Source organism: Python bivittatus, unplaced genomic scaffold (assembly GCF_059951505.1).
Source record: "Python bivittatus isolate LINGU-HERP-01145 unplaced genomic scaffold, Pbiv_v1 ctg000590_np1212, whole genome shotgun sequence".
Lineage (NCBI taxonomy): Eukaryota > Metazoa > Chordata > Lepidosauria > Squamata > Pythonidae > Python > Python bivittatus.
This window is the reverse complement of record NW_028277086.1, coordinates 12,517,823-12,535,114: the sequence shown is the minus strand read 5'-3', so window position 1 is coordinate 12,535,114 and position 17,292 is coordinate 12,517,823. Positions and strand designations below refer to the sequence as shown.

Here is a 17,292-nt window from a genome sequence, read left to right as displayed (position 1 = left end):
GCTGAAAAATTACACAATAAAAAGATGTACAACTGCGTGGCATAATGATAAGATGGCACCCCCCCCACCAAAACAAAAGAAAAACAGATTTATAGCACTATGAAACTTTTCCAAGTAATATATTCACAACCACAAATAGGAAACATATGAACCAAACAAAAAATCAAACTTGGAATGTTCTGTTTTTTAAAACTTTCATAGCAAGCAACAGAAGCAACAATTGTGTTTCTAGCAATCTGGCCTGTCTGCACAATCACAGAACCGAGCCCAACAAAGAGGCAAATGAATTCATTTCAATAGCCATGATCAAGGTTATAAAAGCAAAACCAAAATTTTCTGGTTTCAGGCTTGAAGCATCTTCCTAATTAACATGGTTGCGCAATACAGACTTTTGCCTTTGATCCAGCCTGCAAACACAAAGCCCAGTAACCCTGTATGAAATCCACAAATATGCTTTTGCATTTGGAAATCTCCCATGAAAAAGAAAGCATACCACATAGGAACAATATAACATTACAAATCACAAGCTCTAACCTCCACAAAATAATTTTAAAACTGCAGTACAGACAAGTAGAGGCCTTTTTTCCTTATGACCAAAACAGTATTTTCAATCTTTGAATACGTGCTTAACCAACTCTCCCTCACCCTCATCCTCCTTGGCTCCAAGCAGCAGCAGAAGGAATAGAATCTATCACTGCTGATTTATTGGCTAATGCCTTTTCCAAGTTTCCATAACCTGGAGGATTAAAAAAACAACAACCTAATCATGGACCTCAGAACAAGATGGAATAAAATGCCTCCTTTTGCCTTCAACTTAGAAAAAAACTGAGTATATGGGGTGTTTGGTCTGACATCAACACACATTAAATAGATATTTTGATCTTGGAAGTTTGCATGTTTATAATAAATAAAACTTCCAGGAATGGTATAGAGGAAACCTACTTTCTGGTGAGGCCTGATAACGTACAACAGTTTTTCGCTGTCGGAGATCATAGCGCTTTTGGTTTTCTTCTCCATCTTCATCTTCTTGGTCTTCACCCTCTTCTGAAGATTCTAATTAAAGAAAATAAATTGCTCTAAGTTTAATAAAAGGAGAATCTTCCGAAACTATATCAGATTTTACAACTATTACATGTAAATTTTATTATCTATTTCCACTAGGAACATATATGTTTTCAGTTTTATTTTTTTCTGGAATAATTCAGCTTTCAACGTCCAAATCAAAGCAGATCCAATTTGGAGCCACCTCAAAGCTTCAGTAATGATCTGGAGAAAACAGAGATAGTATATCTGAAAAAAATATTACTTTTCTTCCCAGGTTTTCCATAAAAAGAACATACCACAGTGATAAGGTGTAGTGCTGTGACTGGTATCTCTAGCTTTAATGACAGTAAATGATTTTGCCAGTGCTCTGAGATCACACTGCTTTGGAAGAGATTCTGAAGAAATACATCACAAATTGTTTTACCAATTTGGTGTAGTGGTTAAAGGCACCATGGAGGAGGACCATGAGTTCTAGTCCTGTCTTAGACACAGAACAATCTGGGTGACCTTGAGCCAGTCACTCTTTCTCAGCCCTAGGAAGGAGGCAATGGCAAACCACTTCTGAAAGTCTTATCAAAAAAAACCTGCAGGGACTTGTCCAGGCAGTTGCCAGGAGTCAAGACTGACTTGAAGGCAGGTGTGCACACACACATACACAAAAGTGTAATTTAAGAGTTTTGGTGAATCCCGAGAGGACCACCCCTGTTTACCTGAAAATGCTGGATAATCAATGCATAAGAAGAGCCATGGTAATCAGATCAAGGCCTGTTCTATTAAGTTATTCCTATAAAAGCTAACCAAACGCTTCTCAAAAATTTAAATCAAAACACAAATAGTGCTCTTTCATTCATTTTCCTATGTATGTCTCTCACTCTCTTTACATGCTCACACTTCAAATTTCATACATGATAGCACAGTTATAAGAAATAAAAGCAGCACTATTTAATAACCTGCACTTCCATCCTGATTGTCAGAAGTTTCTTCATCAGTTCTTTGGATAGCTGGTTTCCCTCTTGAGTACATATCAAGGTTTCCCTGGAAATAGCATAATAGCTCATTCAAGTAACCCAACATCACATGATGCTTCCGTATCAATTCCAATAGATACAGTAATTCAAATCAGAACAATTATTAAGGCTGTGCAAATCTGTTGAAAGAGATATTTCATAATGCACAGAGGGACATCTTTTTGAGCTGTATTTGAAGTCTCACACAGCTGCTTCAGAAGCCACTACTGGTTATCTGCACATGTGTGTGGCCTTTGGTCTGATCTAGTTTGAGGATGCAGGGATAACTGAAAGCCACTTCCAAAGCCTTACAAATAGCACATCTAGTTCAATAATGTGGAAAGAAAAATGCTCCTGCTGTTAGAAAGAGTCACTCCACAAACCACCCAGAGTCACTTCACAGTGAGATGGGCAGTGACAAATGTGAAAGGAAGAAAGAAAGAAAGAAAGAAAGAAAGAAAGAAAGAAAGGAAGGAAGAAAGGAAGAAAGGAAGAAAGAAAGAAAGAAAGAAAGAAAGAAAGAAAGAAAGAAAGAAAGAAAGAAAGAAAGAAAGAGAGAGAGAAAGAAAGAGAGAGAGAGAGAGAGAGAGAGACAGACAGACAGACAGACAGACAGACAGATAGATAGATAGATAGATAGATAGATAGATAGCCTCTTCTGAAGACGTACAATTTGCTCAGGTTGTGTTCAAACTATTTATCAAAGCAAAAGCAATAAAAATATTGGTATCTCTACAATATGGACATGCACTTACTCCTTCTCTACCATTGAACACACCAAGGTCTTCCATCATTCGTCTACGGCGCATCTTCTTCATATCATCCATTTTTTGTAGCACAGCTTCTGCAGTACTGACAAAGTATGCAACATAGAGTTAAACAAAACAGTATTAACAAAGAAATCAGTTAAACAAAGAATGCCACAATACTGTGTCTTCAGTTCATGGTAAACTAGAGCTAATTTTTTTAGGGAAAAGAAGCAGCAGGCTCAGGCCTGTGTACATCAAGAGACAAACTATAATAGCCCTATTTATTTATTTTATTTGCATGCTGCCCATTTCAGAAGGCTCTGCCCCTCTTCCTCAGTCTTGCAGCTCCTTCCATCATAGAAACTAAAAGCAAAAATTCCTGCCATTTTGGGGAGGGAGGGAGGGAGGATGGATTGTAGTTTAGGTGTATGTAATCTTTTCCAATAGGGGTATATTTGGAATTTTGAGAGCATGTGATGGGTACCCTCAGAAAATGGTTATCATGGTGGGTATGATTAGTCACAAACACCCATTTACCAGAAGATGAGTAATGTGGATGTGCAAAACCTAGGAACATTCTAAAACCACCCTCAAGACATCTCCAGCTGTTTCCTATTCAGAGAACTAAATTCAGAAAAGTGCCAAATTACTCACAGAACACCATAGTCAGTGGGTAGCGGTGGAATATTCCAGAGTTCTCCAGAATAGTCCATGCTCAAATCAGCAAATTAGAAATTGGTGTTTGTTTTGCAACATTCCAGCATCCTATTTATTTTTATTTTATTAGATGATGTAAGGACCTACAACATCAAACAAAATGTCTTGGAAACGCTGATGCCCATAGGCACCGCACTGTTTAGTCTTTAAAAGCATGTTTTAAAAGCAAAGAACTGCCCCTGGAAGCATACCTCTGACTCTACGTGTGATGTGACCCTATCCATTTTGTGGTCTTCCGAAAATTTGCCCACTTCTAATATACAAGAAGCAAGACCCATTAATCAACTGAGCTTCCTATTTCTGTAGAAGTAAACAATTATGTGAAAAAGTACTTGGATGAGGAACCAAACCATGGGCTTGTACTACAATAATTCTGTACAAAATACAGGTTATGATAGAACCTGTTGTCCTCACATTCATTACCAGCCATTCTTCCTTGGGACTGCAGACTTCCTCATCTGCTCAAGTTATTCCTCTTGGCGTACTAATCCTTCATAATATAAGAGTACTACAATCATAAATGAGGCAGCAAGGTCCCATGTGTTCATAAAAGTTCATGCCAGTTTTATTCAAGAAAACACTGATAAAACTATATGGAGGAAAGGCCATGAAAAAGATAAACAACTTTACTTTGTAATTAGCCTGTCAAACAGAACCGACTGGTTCATAGTACTATAGCGACTTTGTCTAATTCTGCAACTGCGACGGACTTCGACATCCCCATTTTCTTCTGCAACACGTTCTGCAGGCTTCACATCTACTCCTGTTTTCAGTGACCTGGTTACAGGAACTACAGCTCCTAAAGCAAAATAGAGAGTTCTCTTTATTAGTTTGCTAGATTACAAGAACAGATATTAACTCATAAATATATATATACTTCTGTTTATGTAGCCTAACACTGCTCTTAACTTTTTACACTCAAATCACAAAGCTGATTCTTATTTAGTCTGTGATCAACTATAATCACAAGATTATTTTCACACATACTATTATCAAACAAGTACCCCCATGTTATCATACCTACGCATTCAGCTTGTTTCCTAAATTAAGGAACTTTGCATCGCCTCAGTTAAATTACACCGTCATTTTCAATCTATAAGTTCTTGAGACCTTTTTAAAATTGTATTTGCCTTCAAGAATATTAGCTCCCCACAAATATCAATCCTCTTTAAATTTGACACATTCCCTCCACCTACTCATTCAAGTAATTAATTGGTTACATTCCAGTTTAAGAGTGACTTTCTCAATTAAAACAAAACCAAAAAAAAATGCTATTTAACACAAAAATGAACTAACTTTGTATCTAAAAGATTACATTTCTTTTCCAATCCCTTTTTCCTACTGCACTCTACTATATAACCTTTCACAAAGCTGACTTATCTTGACTGTAAAAGGAATGTCTTGAATGGCATAGCACAAGGTATTAAGGGTTGCCATGGTGGTGGGAAATCAGAAAAGTTTAGGAGCTTGACACTACATGAATGAAAGTACAGGTAGCCCTTGATTAACAACCACTTGTTCAGCAATCATTCGAAGTTGTGACGGTGCTGAACAAGTGGTACTTATGACTGGTCCTCAAAGTTCTGGCCAGTGCAGCACCCCTGTGGCCACAATCTGGGCACTTAGTAACTGGCTCACACTTATGATGGTTGCAGCGTCCCACAGTCACATGATCACCATTTGCAACTTCCCTGCTGGTTTCCTAAAAGCAGTCAACAGAAAAGGCAGCAGGGAAGGCTGCAAGTCACTCCTGCTGCTTTTTCCCCAAGGAGCCCACTACGGAGGAGATTCCCAGGAATCTCCTACTCGATAGCACATGCCTGCGCCACAGCATCCCCCCCAGCCTGCATGCACTCACGTGATGCCACAGCACCCCCTCCCCAGCCCGCATGCCCTCAGGCAGCACCCACCCTGCCTCACTCTGTGGTATTCATCCGCCTCTGGCCTGCTTGCGTGCCGCCTGGGACTTGCAACTTCCAGCTGGTTCCCCATTGACTTTGCTTGTGGGAAGCTGGCAGGAAGTTGCAAGTCGCAGTCACATAAGTCCTCACGTATGAACCCGTGTTTTTCGCTTAACCATGGCACCACGGACTGCGAGGATTGCCATAGCTAAGTAATGCAGTCATGTGACATCATGCTTTATGATCACATCACTTAACCACAGAAATTCTGCTCCCAATTACTGTTGTTAAGCAAGGACTACCTGTACATTTTTGCCTACCTGGGCAATTGAGGTTCCAAACCTTTATGACTGATAGTTTAAATAAAAGCAAAAACAAATAAAACTTATCTCTCCCTCCTTCCCTCATCAGGCATGGATAGCTTTGACTCTACTTTTCAGTTTCAGCATCACATCTCCACCATGAACTTTTTCCAGACCACAATATTATTTAACCTTCTTACTTTGGTAATTTGCTTTTTGCTATAAAGTTTCTCTGAAACTTCTTAAAATAATTTACACATTTCCTGCCTCCTTTACTCCTTTCAAAGCAGAATTCATTATTACTGTACCTTTAATTCAATCTAATTTCTAAAGATATGAAACCCCATTAAAGTTTTTACTGCCAATTCCCTTTCAGAAACTCATTTACATAGTTAAATCCTTTTAAATTAGCATACTCCAAATTTCTAATGCAGTGATTCTTAAACTTTTTGCTCTTGGGATCCCTTTCCAATTTTAAAAATTATGGAGAACCCCAAAAGAGCTTTCGTTTGTATAGGTTATATTTATTGATATTTACCATATTAAAAATAAAATTGATGCACTCATAGAATATTTCTTTATTGAATCATGTAAAAATAACAATATTAAACTCAGATATTAACATAAAATATTTTTCATTTAAAAAAAACCTCTATTTTTTAACAAATAAAAATTAATGAGAAGAGTGACATTGTTTTAAATTTTTGTAAATATCTTCAACATCTGGCAAATAATAGTGATTTCGTGGACCCTTGGAAGGGTCTTGGAGGAGCCCCAGGGGTCCTCGGACCACACTTTAAGAAATGCTGTTCTAGGGTATACGATTTAGTACAACAGGCTGAAAATAACATGTAGGAAAATATTTGAGGGGACAAAAAAGCACATTTATTTATTCTGTCATCCAAAAATATGAAAAGCATGGAGATTGATTAATAATTGGTTAATAATCAAACTCATAAGTTTACTAAAAACTCTGAAGTCACATTTTGGCACAAGGAAATCCCAAAATGCTTTTGTGTTCCAGATTTCAGATGAAACAATATTCAACTGGGCCAAGAACGAAAGGTTGAAGTTTAGTGTTCCTCGTTTCCTCTCTGCAGCTCCAGGGACATGTCCCATGAACCTGTCAACGAATCCCTCCTTCTCTTCACAGCATGTCTCCAGCTGTCCCAATCTTCCCTTCCTCCTTCCACTTTGCCACCCAACTCCTGCCTGGAAAAAACAGCCTCTGTGCTTCATATAAACTAAAATACTGGAAATGTGCATTTTTTTCTTTTTAAGCTTGAACATGGTTCAGCAGAAACCAGTTGTTCCATGCACAGGATGTTTGAAAACCTCCAGCCACCAAGTTCACCTTTGCAGAAGCAAACATGAGGATGCTTTGTATAATAGATAATTCCCTAAACCAGAAATGTCAATCAATGTATTTGAACCTCTGTATCCTATCCACAACCAACAGAATATGTATTTTATTAGATTTACCTTCTTGACAATCTTCATTCTTTCTATCAGCCTGCATCCTAGCTAGTTGCCTGCACAGAAGCAAATATATCAAGAGTTTATCAGCTTAACATCCAATTTATAGCTTTCATTTGGATCAGTACTAGAATGGGATTTAGTATCAGAAGAATTAAGTGGACTTGCAACGAAATGATTTATGCTGTTCCTATTTCAGTTTCTACAGGATAAATTATGCTCATTCCATTTTTATTTGCTTTGTTACTTTGCCCCTGCTATATTTTTCTTTTAACTCGGTTTTTTCAGTTTGCATAGCTTTGTTTGTTCAAAACAAAACACCCTACCTAAAATGAGTTATGTAAAATTTTAGTTGTCACTCAATTGCAGCTGTATTGCAGAATATGAAGCTCCAACTTGAAAAGAAAGAAATGCAGCTACTGGGTGGTTGTTCTAAATGTTCTACTAATAGTATTGCAGAAGATTAAGTATGAAGTGTCAAAATGCTCACAGATCTATCACGGCTGCTGAAAGCAGAAATTACTTCTGTGGCATTTAGTATCCATTGTAAAAAAAAACAAAAAACCCTGCCTGAATTTTACATACCTCAATAAAACAAAGTGTAATCCCAAACTATCAAAACATTATCTATCCCTGGAGGATTTTTATCAATACTCCTGTAAATCCTAAATTGGATTATTCTAGGGGTTCTATGTGAAGCTACAAATACTCTATTCACTTTCATATTTATCTCCAAATATTAGCATTCATCTTTATAAAGTCTAATCTAGTTTATGGCTAATTGGCTCTATTGATACCATGGTTTGTTGAAAAACAAGCCAAAGTGAGCTTTATACACAAAATAATCAAAAGGCTTTGAGGAAAAGGAATACAGAAGCAGATCAGGCATAAATCATGAATAAATCATACATTCCTATCTGCATAATACACTAAGCTACAGCTACAGTCAATACAGAAATGAATGCTGATTTCAAACTATGAGTTATTTTTTTAAATTGAACTGTTTATTCACAGATCCCACTTACATTATCATAAACACCCCCATCACTACTATATTAGTGTTAAGAAAGATTTTGGGAACCCAATCAATATATGTTGGACCATATGCTCATGCATAGGATCCAGATCTTCTTTTCTCTTAAGTTTTCTCACCACTGGAGTTCAGACAGATAGTAATCAAGAACACAGCTTTCTTAAGGGTAGTTGCCTACCCACTGAAACCTTTCCTCATATAATGAACATTCTTTTATTTGGCTAGTCTTTCAAACACTGTTTCAAAACATTTGTGTTTTGAATTTGAATAAGTTACTGTGAGCTCTCATTATACTACACTATTTTATATTTATTTTTTATTTCTGTAAGCTTTCCTTGGAATGCAGATGGAGTGCTGAAGGCCAAAATGTATTTTGGAAACAACCTGTGGATGTATTGATTCATATTGTTCATATTTGTTTCATGTTATGTACTTCTACATACAAAACATATCTATGTTTCAAAGACAAGTTACTGAATAGCAGTTAAAAGAAAAGCTAATAATTTTATTTTTTACAGAGGCAACTATATGTTTTCACTGTTAAGAAAAAATAAATGCTGTGCCACTGTCATGTTTTTAATAGGAAAATTGTTAGTTCCAGGCTCTATAAGACTACTGTGCTATAAAAAATCCAAGTAGAACATAAAATAATCTTACCAGATCTGCTAAAGAAAAAAATACCTTGTAAAGTGTTTCCTGTTAATCCCATTCTCACTCAGTGTTGACATCCCTTTGTCAAAGCTAGAGTTTGAATAATGCTGATTATTTTTCCTCATAGATCTTAAGGTGTGTTGTCTTGTGAAAGGTTCACATTCTTTGTCTGAAGAGAACTCCTGAAGTAGTACAATAACAATTAAGAATGCATAATTGATTATGCTCCAACTGTTGCATAACATCTTTTTTATTTGAGATATTTATGCACATTAATTCCTGATTCAACACTCCTGTAAGTTATCAAAACAAAGTAAAGATAGCAGGAGAGGTGATCCCTCAAAATCATGTCTTAAGCTGCTTAAGTTATAAAAGAAAAAACCAAAATTAAATTGTACACATATATTCACAACTCCAATTAACATACCTCTGGTATCTCCATAAGTATTTTATAAATTTATCCAAAAATACAATAAACAAATAAGGGGACACTGCACATTTTTTGTCTTACTACCTGCTGAATATGGAACTAGTCACTAAGGATTCCATTTATGCATGGTTTACCACCATCATATACAGCTCTTATTGCCTCTCACAAACAACCTTTATTTAATTTATTGAATTTGTACAGCCACCATCTAAGCAACTCTGGGTGGCTCACAACAGGTAAAAACAATCCATTAAAAGCAAGTTAAATAAACCTTTAATTCCATATTCTTTGCAGAACATTCTGTAAGTTTTATCACACATATGTAACACATTATCTGAGAATGAGTACTTCTTTTATATTTGTATCTTACTTTTGTATTTGTACTATATTAATTATCCAATCATTCTGACACTTTTGTTTCACAACATGCAGGTAGTCCTCGAGTTACAACCATTCGTTCACTAACCGTTCAAAGTTACAGTGGCACTGAACAAATGGTAGTTACACCCGGTCCCCAAAGTTACAACCGTTGCCTTGGGCTTGCTGGCTCTGTCCCCACCACTGCCCTGGGCTTGCTGGCCCTGCCGCCCCTTCGCTGTCTTCTTCCTGCCTCTGCTGATGGGGCACGTCCTGACTGGCCCTTTGCCAGGCAGCTGCGGGGCACACCAGGCCTTCTTCCCGAGGTCACACTCTCCACTTGTCCAAATCAAGTGGCTCAGCTTCCAAACCCTTGCGAGAAGGCTGCATGCTATTTGGACAAGACCATGCATGATTTGGCAAAGGTCAGCTAAGGACTGCAGCACTAGCAAGCATAAGGCAACAAGGCCAGTAGAGGCAGCAGAGTGCAAGGCAGCCAAAAGGGCCTAGATGGGGGAAGATAGGCAGGTGGGGGAGTTGAAAAGGAGGCAGTCCCTTACCTTACCAAGGCTTGGAGCTGGGAGGGACTAAACCAGGAGTGGCTTGGATCAGTGTGGGCCCTCAGCTAATGACTGGTGGGATTCAGTTAATGACAGCAACTGGGACCACTGTTTCTAAGTAATGCAGTCTTGTGATGTTCCGCTTTACTATCGCATTGCTTAGCGAAGGAAAAAAGGAAACTTGGTCCTAATTACCATTGTAACTTGAGGACTACCTGTACAGTTAAGTAACCTATTCTCATTGCATTCAACTTATGTTTCTCCTGAAAGACCCACTTAACTTTGATATAATAAAGACAGCAGAAGCACATTCTAAGACGCAGCCAATTTTTTGCCTTTTGACATTCATCCCTTGCAACAGACCACATAGTACCCACTTCCTTTCTACCAGCATTGACACACCTTGTAGTTTTTCCATCTATATTATCACTGCGGAAATGTCCACTTGGTCATTTATTTTGCTTTGAAGTTTTGGAGAAAATGGGAAATTATTAAACAGTGTCTAATTTTTAATGATAATGTAATTTTACCTTTTCCCCCAATTCATGTAATATTGTACAATGCAATAAATAATTAAGTGTGTTGTGAAATCCCAGATTTACTATAACAAAACACTGGAAAACTAAAGTCAGTGGTATTTAAAACTGAGAGAAATGGTCCTGACTAAAAAAAAGTAAAACGGCAGAAAAGACATTTCAACTCCATTTTAATTAAAGCCTGCTTTATTCGGATTTAGTCTCCATTATTTAGATGTATCAGCAAAGTAATTATTCAGAAAACATATCTATTAAAGTAAAATGAGCTCAAAAGATTTACTTAGTACATGTACTTATATTTTCAGTAACATACACAAACACTATGTTAGCTTCTCTGATATACTGTGTTCAAATTTACTGGACAACTCTTACCCTTCATGGGCCAACAAATCCAGAAGGACTAAATTAGAGAAATTGCTTAAATTACTTTTTTAAAAATATGGAAGTAGAAGCTTCTAGTTAGTATATGCATAAATGTGTATTTCCAGAGTATTGCCAACTGAAAAATTAAAGTTTGGATTTAAATTTGATTCATGAAATTTCCCATCTCAAATGACATATTTAGTTTCTGATGCGTTTAACAACTATACTTTTTCATAATTACGACCCATTTTTCATTTAAAGTAATCCTTACGTATAGCATTATTATGCTGTTTTATGAAACACATTTCATAAAATGTATTTCATAACAAGGTTATGAAAAAACTGTCTAGTAGTATATCATAGAATGATATACTTACTACTAGACAGTTTTCCGTTAATATTTTTCTACTCCATTACTCTTCACTCATGCTACTCAGAACAAGAGACTGTAGATTACCCAGTTTCCTGGAGTAATCTCTCCCTAGAAGCAGATATCACACTGGGACATACATGCTGATAACTACAGAAATAAAATACAACAGTTGGAATATTCTCTGCAATAGTAATGCATATTACAAATTCCAGAAGTGAACATCATATCATATGTAAAAAGTATGAACAGTATTTTGAAAGGTTGTTTCCTGATTATGGAGTTCTGTGCTTAAGTGTACCACTGTACACATTACTGTACATGTCAATTCACCTGAGCTTTTTCAAAATTTCATACAAGCAAGATATTGTGAATATGTAACTAATCTGAACATTGTCATACTATCAACTGTTGAGTATAAAGACCTTTAATCACCAATGCTTTAAGCTGAATTCCTTTTTTCCTAGCTGTACAAATTTCTTGATTGTTTATTGTTTACTTGTCACAAATTTCTTAGAAGACTTTGCTTGTGCTGACAGTATCTAAAGTTTTAATACTAAACCTCATAATAGAGACTGCAAAAAGGAAAATATAAATACATAATACAATCTGACAACTTATGAGCAGGTATCATAATCAAAAGACAAACAGGAATGTCTTTTGGCATCTCAAAAACAACATAACCTTGTACTGTAATAAATTTTATCAAAATGTTAGGGAGTTTTACTTTCAGTACAGTGTGTACAAAATTGCAGCCTAAGAAGTTCATTCTAAAATTATAGAGATCAGAATTCAACCTCCTCTCCGCAGAAGAATTAAAGTATGAGTTAGACTCTGCTTTATGACTTCCGTAAATTGATATCCTAAATCAGCTGGTGTGTTTCTTTATGCATGGGGAAAAAAAGGGGGATTTCTTATAAGCTGTAAAATAAGGTTAAAAGTGTGTTATTCCTGTGGGATGTTTTATAAGCCAGGATAATAAGAATTATCAAATTCTACTATGTGCAATTAACCATCACAAATGATAAACTAGTTAACTAGTTTAACTGGCTGAAATAATTGGCTGCTGAAATTTTTTGGCTAACCAAAGCATGTTGGCTGTTTAGCACTTCCTGACAAAAATGTTCAATTTCTTAATGATTGTGACAAATTCCCTGAAGGAGCAATGAAGCACCAAAGACACCAATTCAGAGTTCATATAGGCAATATCCTTGTTAGGTAAATAAGCTAAACTTTGTATGGAAGAAAACTCCGTTTGCATGACTAAAGGCTCTTCACTGATTCATGTAACCTGAAACAACTGTAGCTCCAGGGCACATCCACCACTACTCCTTTTCAAACCTAACATTATTGAAGAATTCTTTAAATGTGGAAGTTACAATCCAGTACTTATGTTAGCCTAACACAAATATTGGCTCTCTTATTTTTCTTTTCCTGTCCAACAGAAGTGCAGGGATTAAAACAAAGCTGAATCAAAGGGTTTCTGGCTGGAATCAGCACTCCAGTTATTACCAAGTTGGAAGACTACAGGAACTGATGGCATATCTACAGAAATAACGTAAGCAACAGAAGAAGAATCAGTAAAGGCTCTAACCAAACTATGCTGGTACATCTGGAAAACAACACAGTGGCCAACATATTGGAAGAGGTCAGTTATAAAGAGTAAGAAAAATGACCTTGACAGAAATATGCAAGAATTACCTACACAAAGGGGGCTGAAACATTTTTTAAGTTCAGAGAAAGGAGGTAATATTCAGAAGCAGCTCAGGTAAATGCCTCCCTGATTCACTGTAGTACAAGAAAAGGGAGGAAGGACACCACAGACTTGCAAGGTTCTGTTATTACAGCCTATGTCAATAAAATATAGTTCTAGTCCTCCTAAGGAACAGATTTCCAGAACTGGTCTACCTGAGGGGAGCGGGGGGGGGGCTGACATCATTGTACACATCAATACCCCAAAAAGGAGCCATAAAAGAGGGTGCAAATACAATATCCTTTATTTCACAGGCTAGGAAAATAAGTCATTAGGTGCTTCACCGATTATAGAAAGACCTCTGATCATGTTAATCATGTTAAACTGTGAAAAGCGCTCAGGAAAATGGGAATTCTAGGATATTTCACTGTCGTCATGGGAAACCTATTTACAGGTCAGAAAGCTACAGTACTGAGAGAACATGGAAAAACGGACTGGCTCCAGATTGGCAAAGGAGTGAGACAAGGCTGTATTCTCTTTATACAATTTCTGTAATCAGGCCAGAATTATTCGATACCTCCTCAAACCCCAGGATTGCTTCCCCCCATCGGAGCCTGGCCTTCCGTGTTTTGAACCCCGCACCTTCCCTGCACCCTTCTCCCTCTCCAGACTCACCGTCCTGGCTTTCCGATCAGCGGCTGGATCCCGGATGGCCGTTGCTGGGGATCGATTTTCCGCCGAGCGTTTCCTCCGCGCCGGAGACGGGGCGCTCAAACAGAGAAACTCCGAGCTCGACTCCATCGCTTCGTAAAGAGACCTCGGCGATCTAGAAACGGCCCCCGCTCCGCGGTGAGGATCAGGACGGTCAGAGCCGCCTGAACCGCTGCGGAGCATCACCATGGCGGCCGCTGTGGAACAGCAACGGCGACAGCCGCCTTTCCTCAGCTGCCTCTGAATTCTGGCGCCACAAACCCGAGCGCCATCTCGTCACCAACCGCCCCCGGATCCCTCCGCCGCTCCGCCCTTCTTTCCTGCGGATCTAATTGCCACCCAAGCCGCTGTTAAGCCGTCCGCCCCGATTCGGAGGCACGGGACGACTTTTCCCTACGAGGTTACGCTCTGCGGGATCACGTCTATCTCGGCGTTATTTCACCCCCCCGTTAAATAGATCCATTGCCGCGGAAGGACACGACCGCGCGTTCTGCGATGCAAAGTTTTTGGCGCGTGGGGACTTGGAGCGGGCTTGTTTTCCTTCGCTCCGATTGGTCGACGCGGTGGCGCGCGGCGGTTTGTTGCTCCTGGCCGAGAGGCGCTCAAATACAAAACGTTTAAACTTGCACGACCCCCTCCGAGAAAGGCACTTTTTCTATACCAGCGCAGCAAGCCCAGTCTATACAGTAGTTGGAAACTCCCCGAAATTCACACGTACACATTCGCTAGGAATACCTATAAAGCTAACACTTGTATGTGGTACATTCACAATTGCAGGAAAAACAAAACCCTAATCCATTCTGGTGGAACTGGCAGCTTTGCACAGAACAATCTTACGCAAACCAGTTTAAAGGTAGTTCCTAACGGATGGAGATCAGCTCAGTAAGTTTGCAGCAAGCCTCCCTCCAACCTGGACTTCAAAGCCCTATAAACCCCTGCCAGCTGAGCCAATCGGAATATATAAATTACCAAAGCAGGGGAACCATATTTGCACTCTGCGATATAAAAGGCAATTCCACTGAAGGGATCAGCAACGATGCCTCTTTAAGTGCAATCCTTGGCAACGTGCATTTGGAACTGAACATGTAAAGGATTAAGCTCTTGCTGGGCACTACGAAAATAGCCCCCTTTGAAAGGGGGAGAGAATCGCAATTCTCCCTAACTTTGCTCCCGCTGTTTGAAGCGCAAGGAGAGAATGCAATCCTTTTCCGCAAACGAAAGATCCCAAGACTTAGCCTCCTAAAAAAAAAAAAAAAATCTGGCTTCGGCCACAGCCAGTTAAATGAATCCGCTGCAAAAATAAAACCACCACCGCCCCGCTGCTCCTCCTTTTGACTCTCGTAAAGGTACAGCCCTGTGCAGCCTTTACCGCGAGCAATCTCCCACCATTTTACCTACATCTTTTTTAATATATAATCGCACCTAGATTGTAACGAGGTGGAGGGCAGAGGGGCTCAACTCTTTTGTATAACGAGGACCCACTTCTTTTCACAGCCCGGTCCTTCCCTCTCGGCCTGGGAAGGGTCAAAATAATTCTGCGGCCTGCCAAAACATTGGAATGGCACAGCGCTGAATTGCACCAGGGCAGCCCATCAGAGCAACTTTCTGCTTAGAAAGGAACCGACCCCCCCAAATCTGCAGCAGCCTTATAGTGCCAGCACCAGCTCCCTGGATCGCTGAGATTATTACCTCTCGTAATTGCTCCCACGGAGCCAAACAGAGGTTGCTTCCGGGCTCCCACTCAAAGTATCGGACCAGGGCACTAACGCAGAGCAGGCCCTGACACGTGTCCCTTTAAGCAAAGCGGTATTTCCTTAATTTTATTCCCGAACACACCAAACGGTGCACCCACCAGCAGTTAAAAATAATGGAAAATGTCTTCTTACTGACGAGGCTCTGGCGGAGTCAGGATCGTCCCAGAGATCTCGCGGTTCCCCAAATGAAAGATTTTTCTTAACCCGATCAGAGAGCGGACCCTTCCCTACAACCCCACAAGGAGTCCTTTAAGGCAAAGGGCGGGACTTCGCTAATCACTTTACCTCCTTGCCTGGCAAGGCTTCACCTGTTTGATTTCTGCATACCCGGCTGTTGTTAAAGACACAGGAGCAACGCCCTACAACAGAAGGTAGTCCCGGGTTAAAAACACCCAGTTTAAGGACGACCCATAGTTAAGAACGGAGCCTCTTGTAGCAAAATTCGAGTTAAATACACAGTACTACTTATACAGTATGATACAATTTGTTCCAGCTTACATAGAAATTTAACTTAAGGACAGACCTTGGGAACAGAACTCGTCCTCAAACTGGGGACTACCTACTTACAAAAAATGAATTATTTTATGTGGCTTACATGCAGCAGCGTACAAATCCATGTACACTAATAATAAGAGCAGCAAAGATTTAGTCAGTGTCTGTGGTTATGTTGTACATCTTTCTGTTGTTTATGGTCTCCTGAAAATTAAAACTCCTCTTCCATTTGGGTTTCCAAGATGATGATGATGAATTAAACTTGCAGGCCGCCCAACTTTCAACAACTCTGGGCAGCTAACAACAATCACAGAAATTACAATGAAATCCATAAAAAATAAAGATAAAAATGGCAAGCGTGACAAAGTGAGGGGTCTCACCCTCCCCCACCAAAGGCCTAGGTGAAGAGCCAGGTCTTCATGGTTTTTCTAAACAACAGCACAGCAAATTCATCAACTTCACAGACGTTCCTTCCATGCCCTTTTCAGAACAACATCACTGTTAATGCTACCTCTGTAAGAAGCACAGCTAATTTAGCAGAGTGTTTCTCAATCTTGGGAACTTTAAGATGTGTGGACTTCAACTCTCAGAATTCTCCAGCCAGCCATGCTGGCTGGGGAATTCTGGGAGTTGAAGTCCACACATCTTAAAGTTCCCAAGGTTGACAACCACCAATTTTGCAGGCAAGCTTCTTCACTTTTATTAAAAGCTTCACCTGTTTGATTTCTGCTGAACCTCAGAGGGTTGTTAAAAAAACAAGACCAATGCAAGGAACTCTGAGGCTATTTCATTTTTATTTAAAGTCATGTTACCCGCCTTCAAGGACACCTGCATGAACAAACAGAAAAGGTTACATTTCGATTTGTGCTGCAACACAAGCCTGTTTACTGAGCGCACTGGTGGCTGGAGCAATGTGCTATTCACCAATCCTTGCACAAAACTGCGTGTGGGCATCGATGGTGCTCCCCAGCTGCCAAGCCCTATTTTGCCTCTGGAGGCTGGTGACTGGCACTATTCTTACAGTTTTGATACGGGGTTAGTTAAGGAAAGGAGCTGCTCTACCGGCACCTGCAGGGGGGGGTGTCAAAATAGCAGTCACAATTGTGTGCTTGAAATCCCATCTCCTTTTCTATGTATGTCAGACAC

General features: G+C 39.3%; 1 protein-coding gene across 2 annotated transcripts in view; it reads right to left on the bottom strand.

The window, feature by feature from the left end:
- ATAD2 (ATPase family AAA domain containing 2) overlaps positions 1-14,384 on the bottom strand; it is a 42,726-nt gene extending 28,342 nt beyond the window's left edge. Inside the window, exons 1-7 of one of the 2 annotated variants that reach the window (XM_007435886.3) lie at positions 13,865-14,384; positions 8,911-9,062; positions 7,203-7,252; positions 4,148-4,316; positions 2,807-2,903; positions 1,995-2,079; positions 943-1,053 (exon numbers count right to left, since the gene is read on the bottom strand). In XM_007435886.3, coding sequence (XP_007435948.2) covers positions 943-1,053; positions 1,995-2,079; positions 2,807-2,903; positions 4,148-4,316; positions 7,203-7,252; positions 8,911-9,062; positions 13,865-14,089 — 889 coding nt within the window. In that variant the 5' untranslated portion in view covers positions 14,090-14,384. The remainder of the gene's footprint in view (positions 1-942; positions 1,054-1,994; positions 2,080-2,806; positions 2,904-4,147; positions 4,317-7,202; positions 7,253-8,910; positions 9,063-13,864) is intronic. The other variant, XM_007435885.3, reaches the window with a different exon arrangement.
- Positions 14,385-17,292: the final 2,908 nt, after the last annotated feature.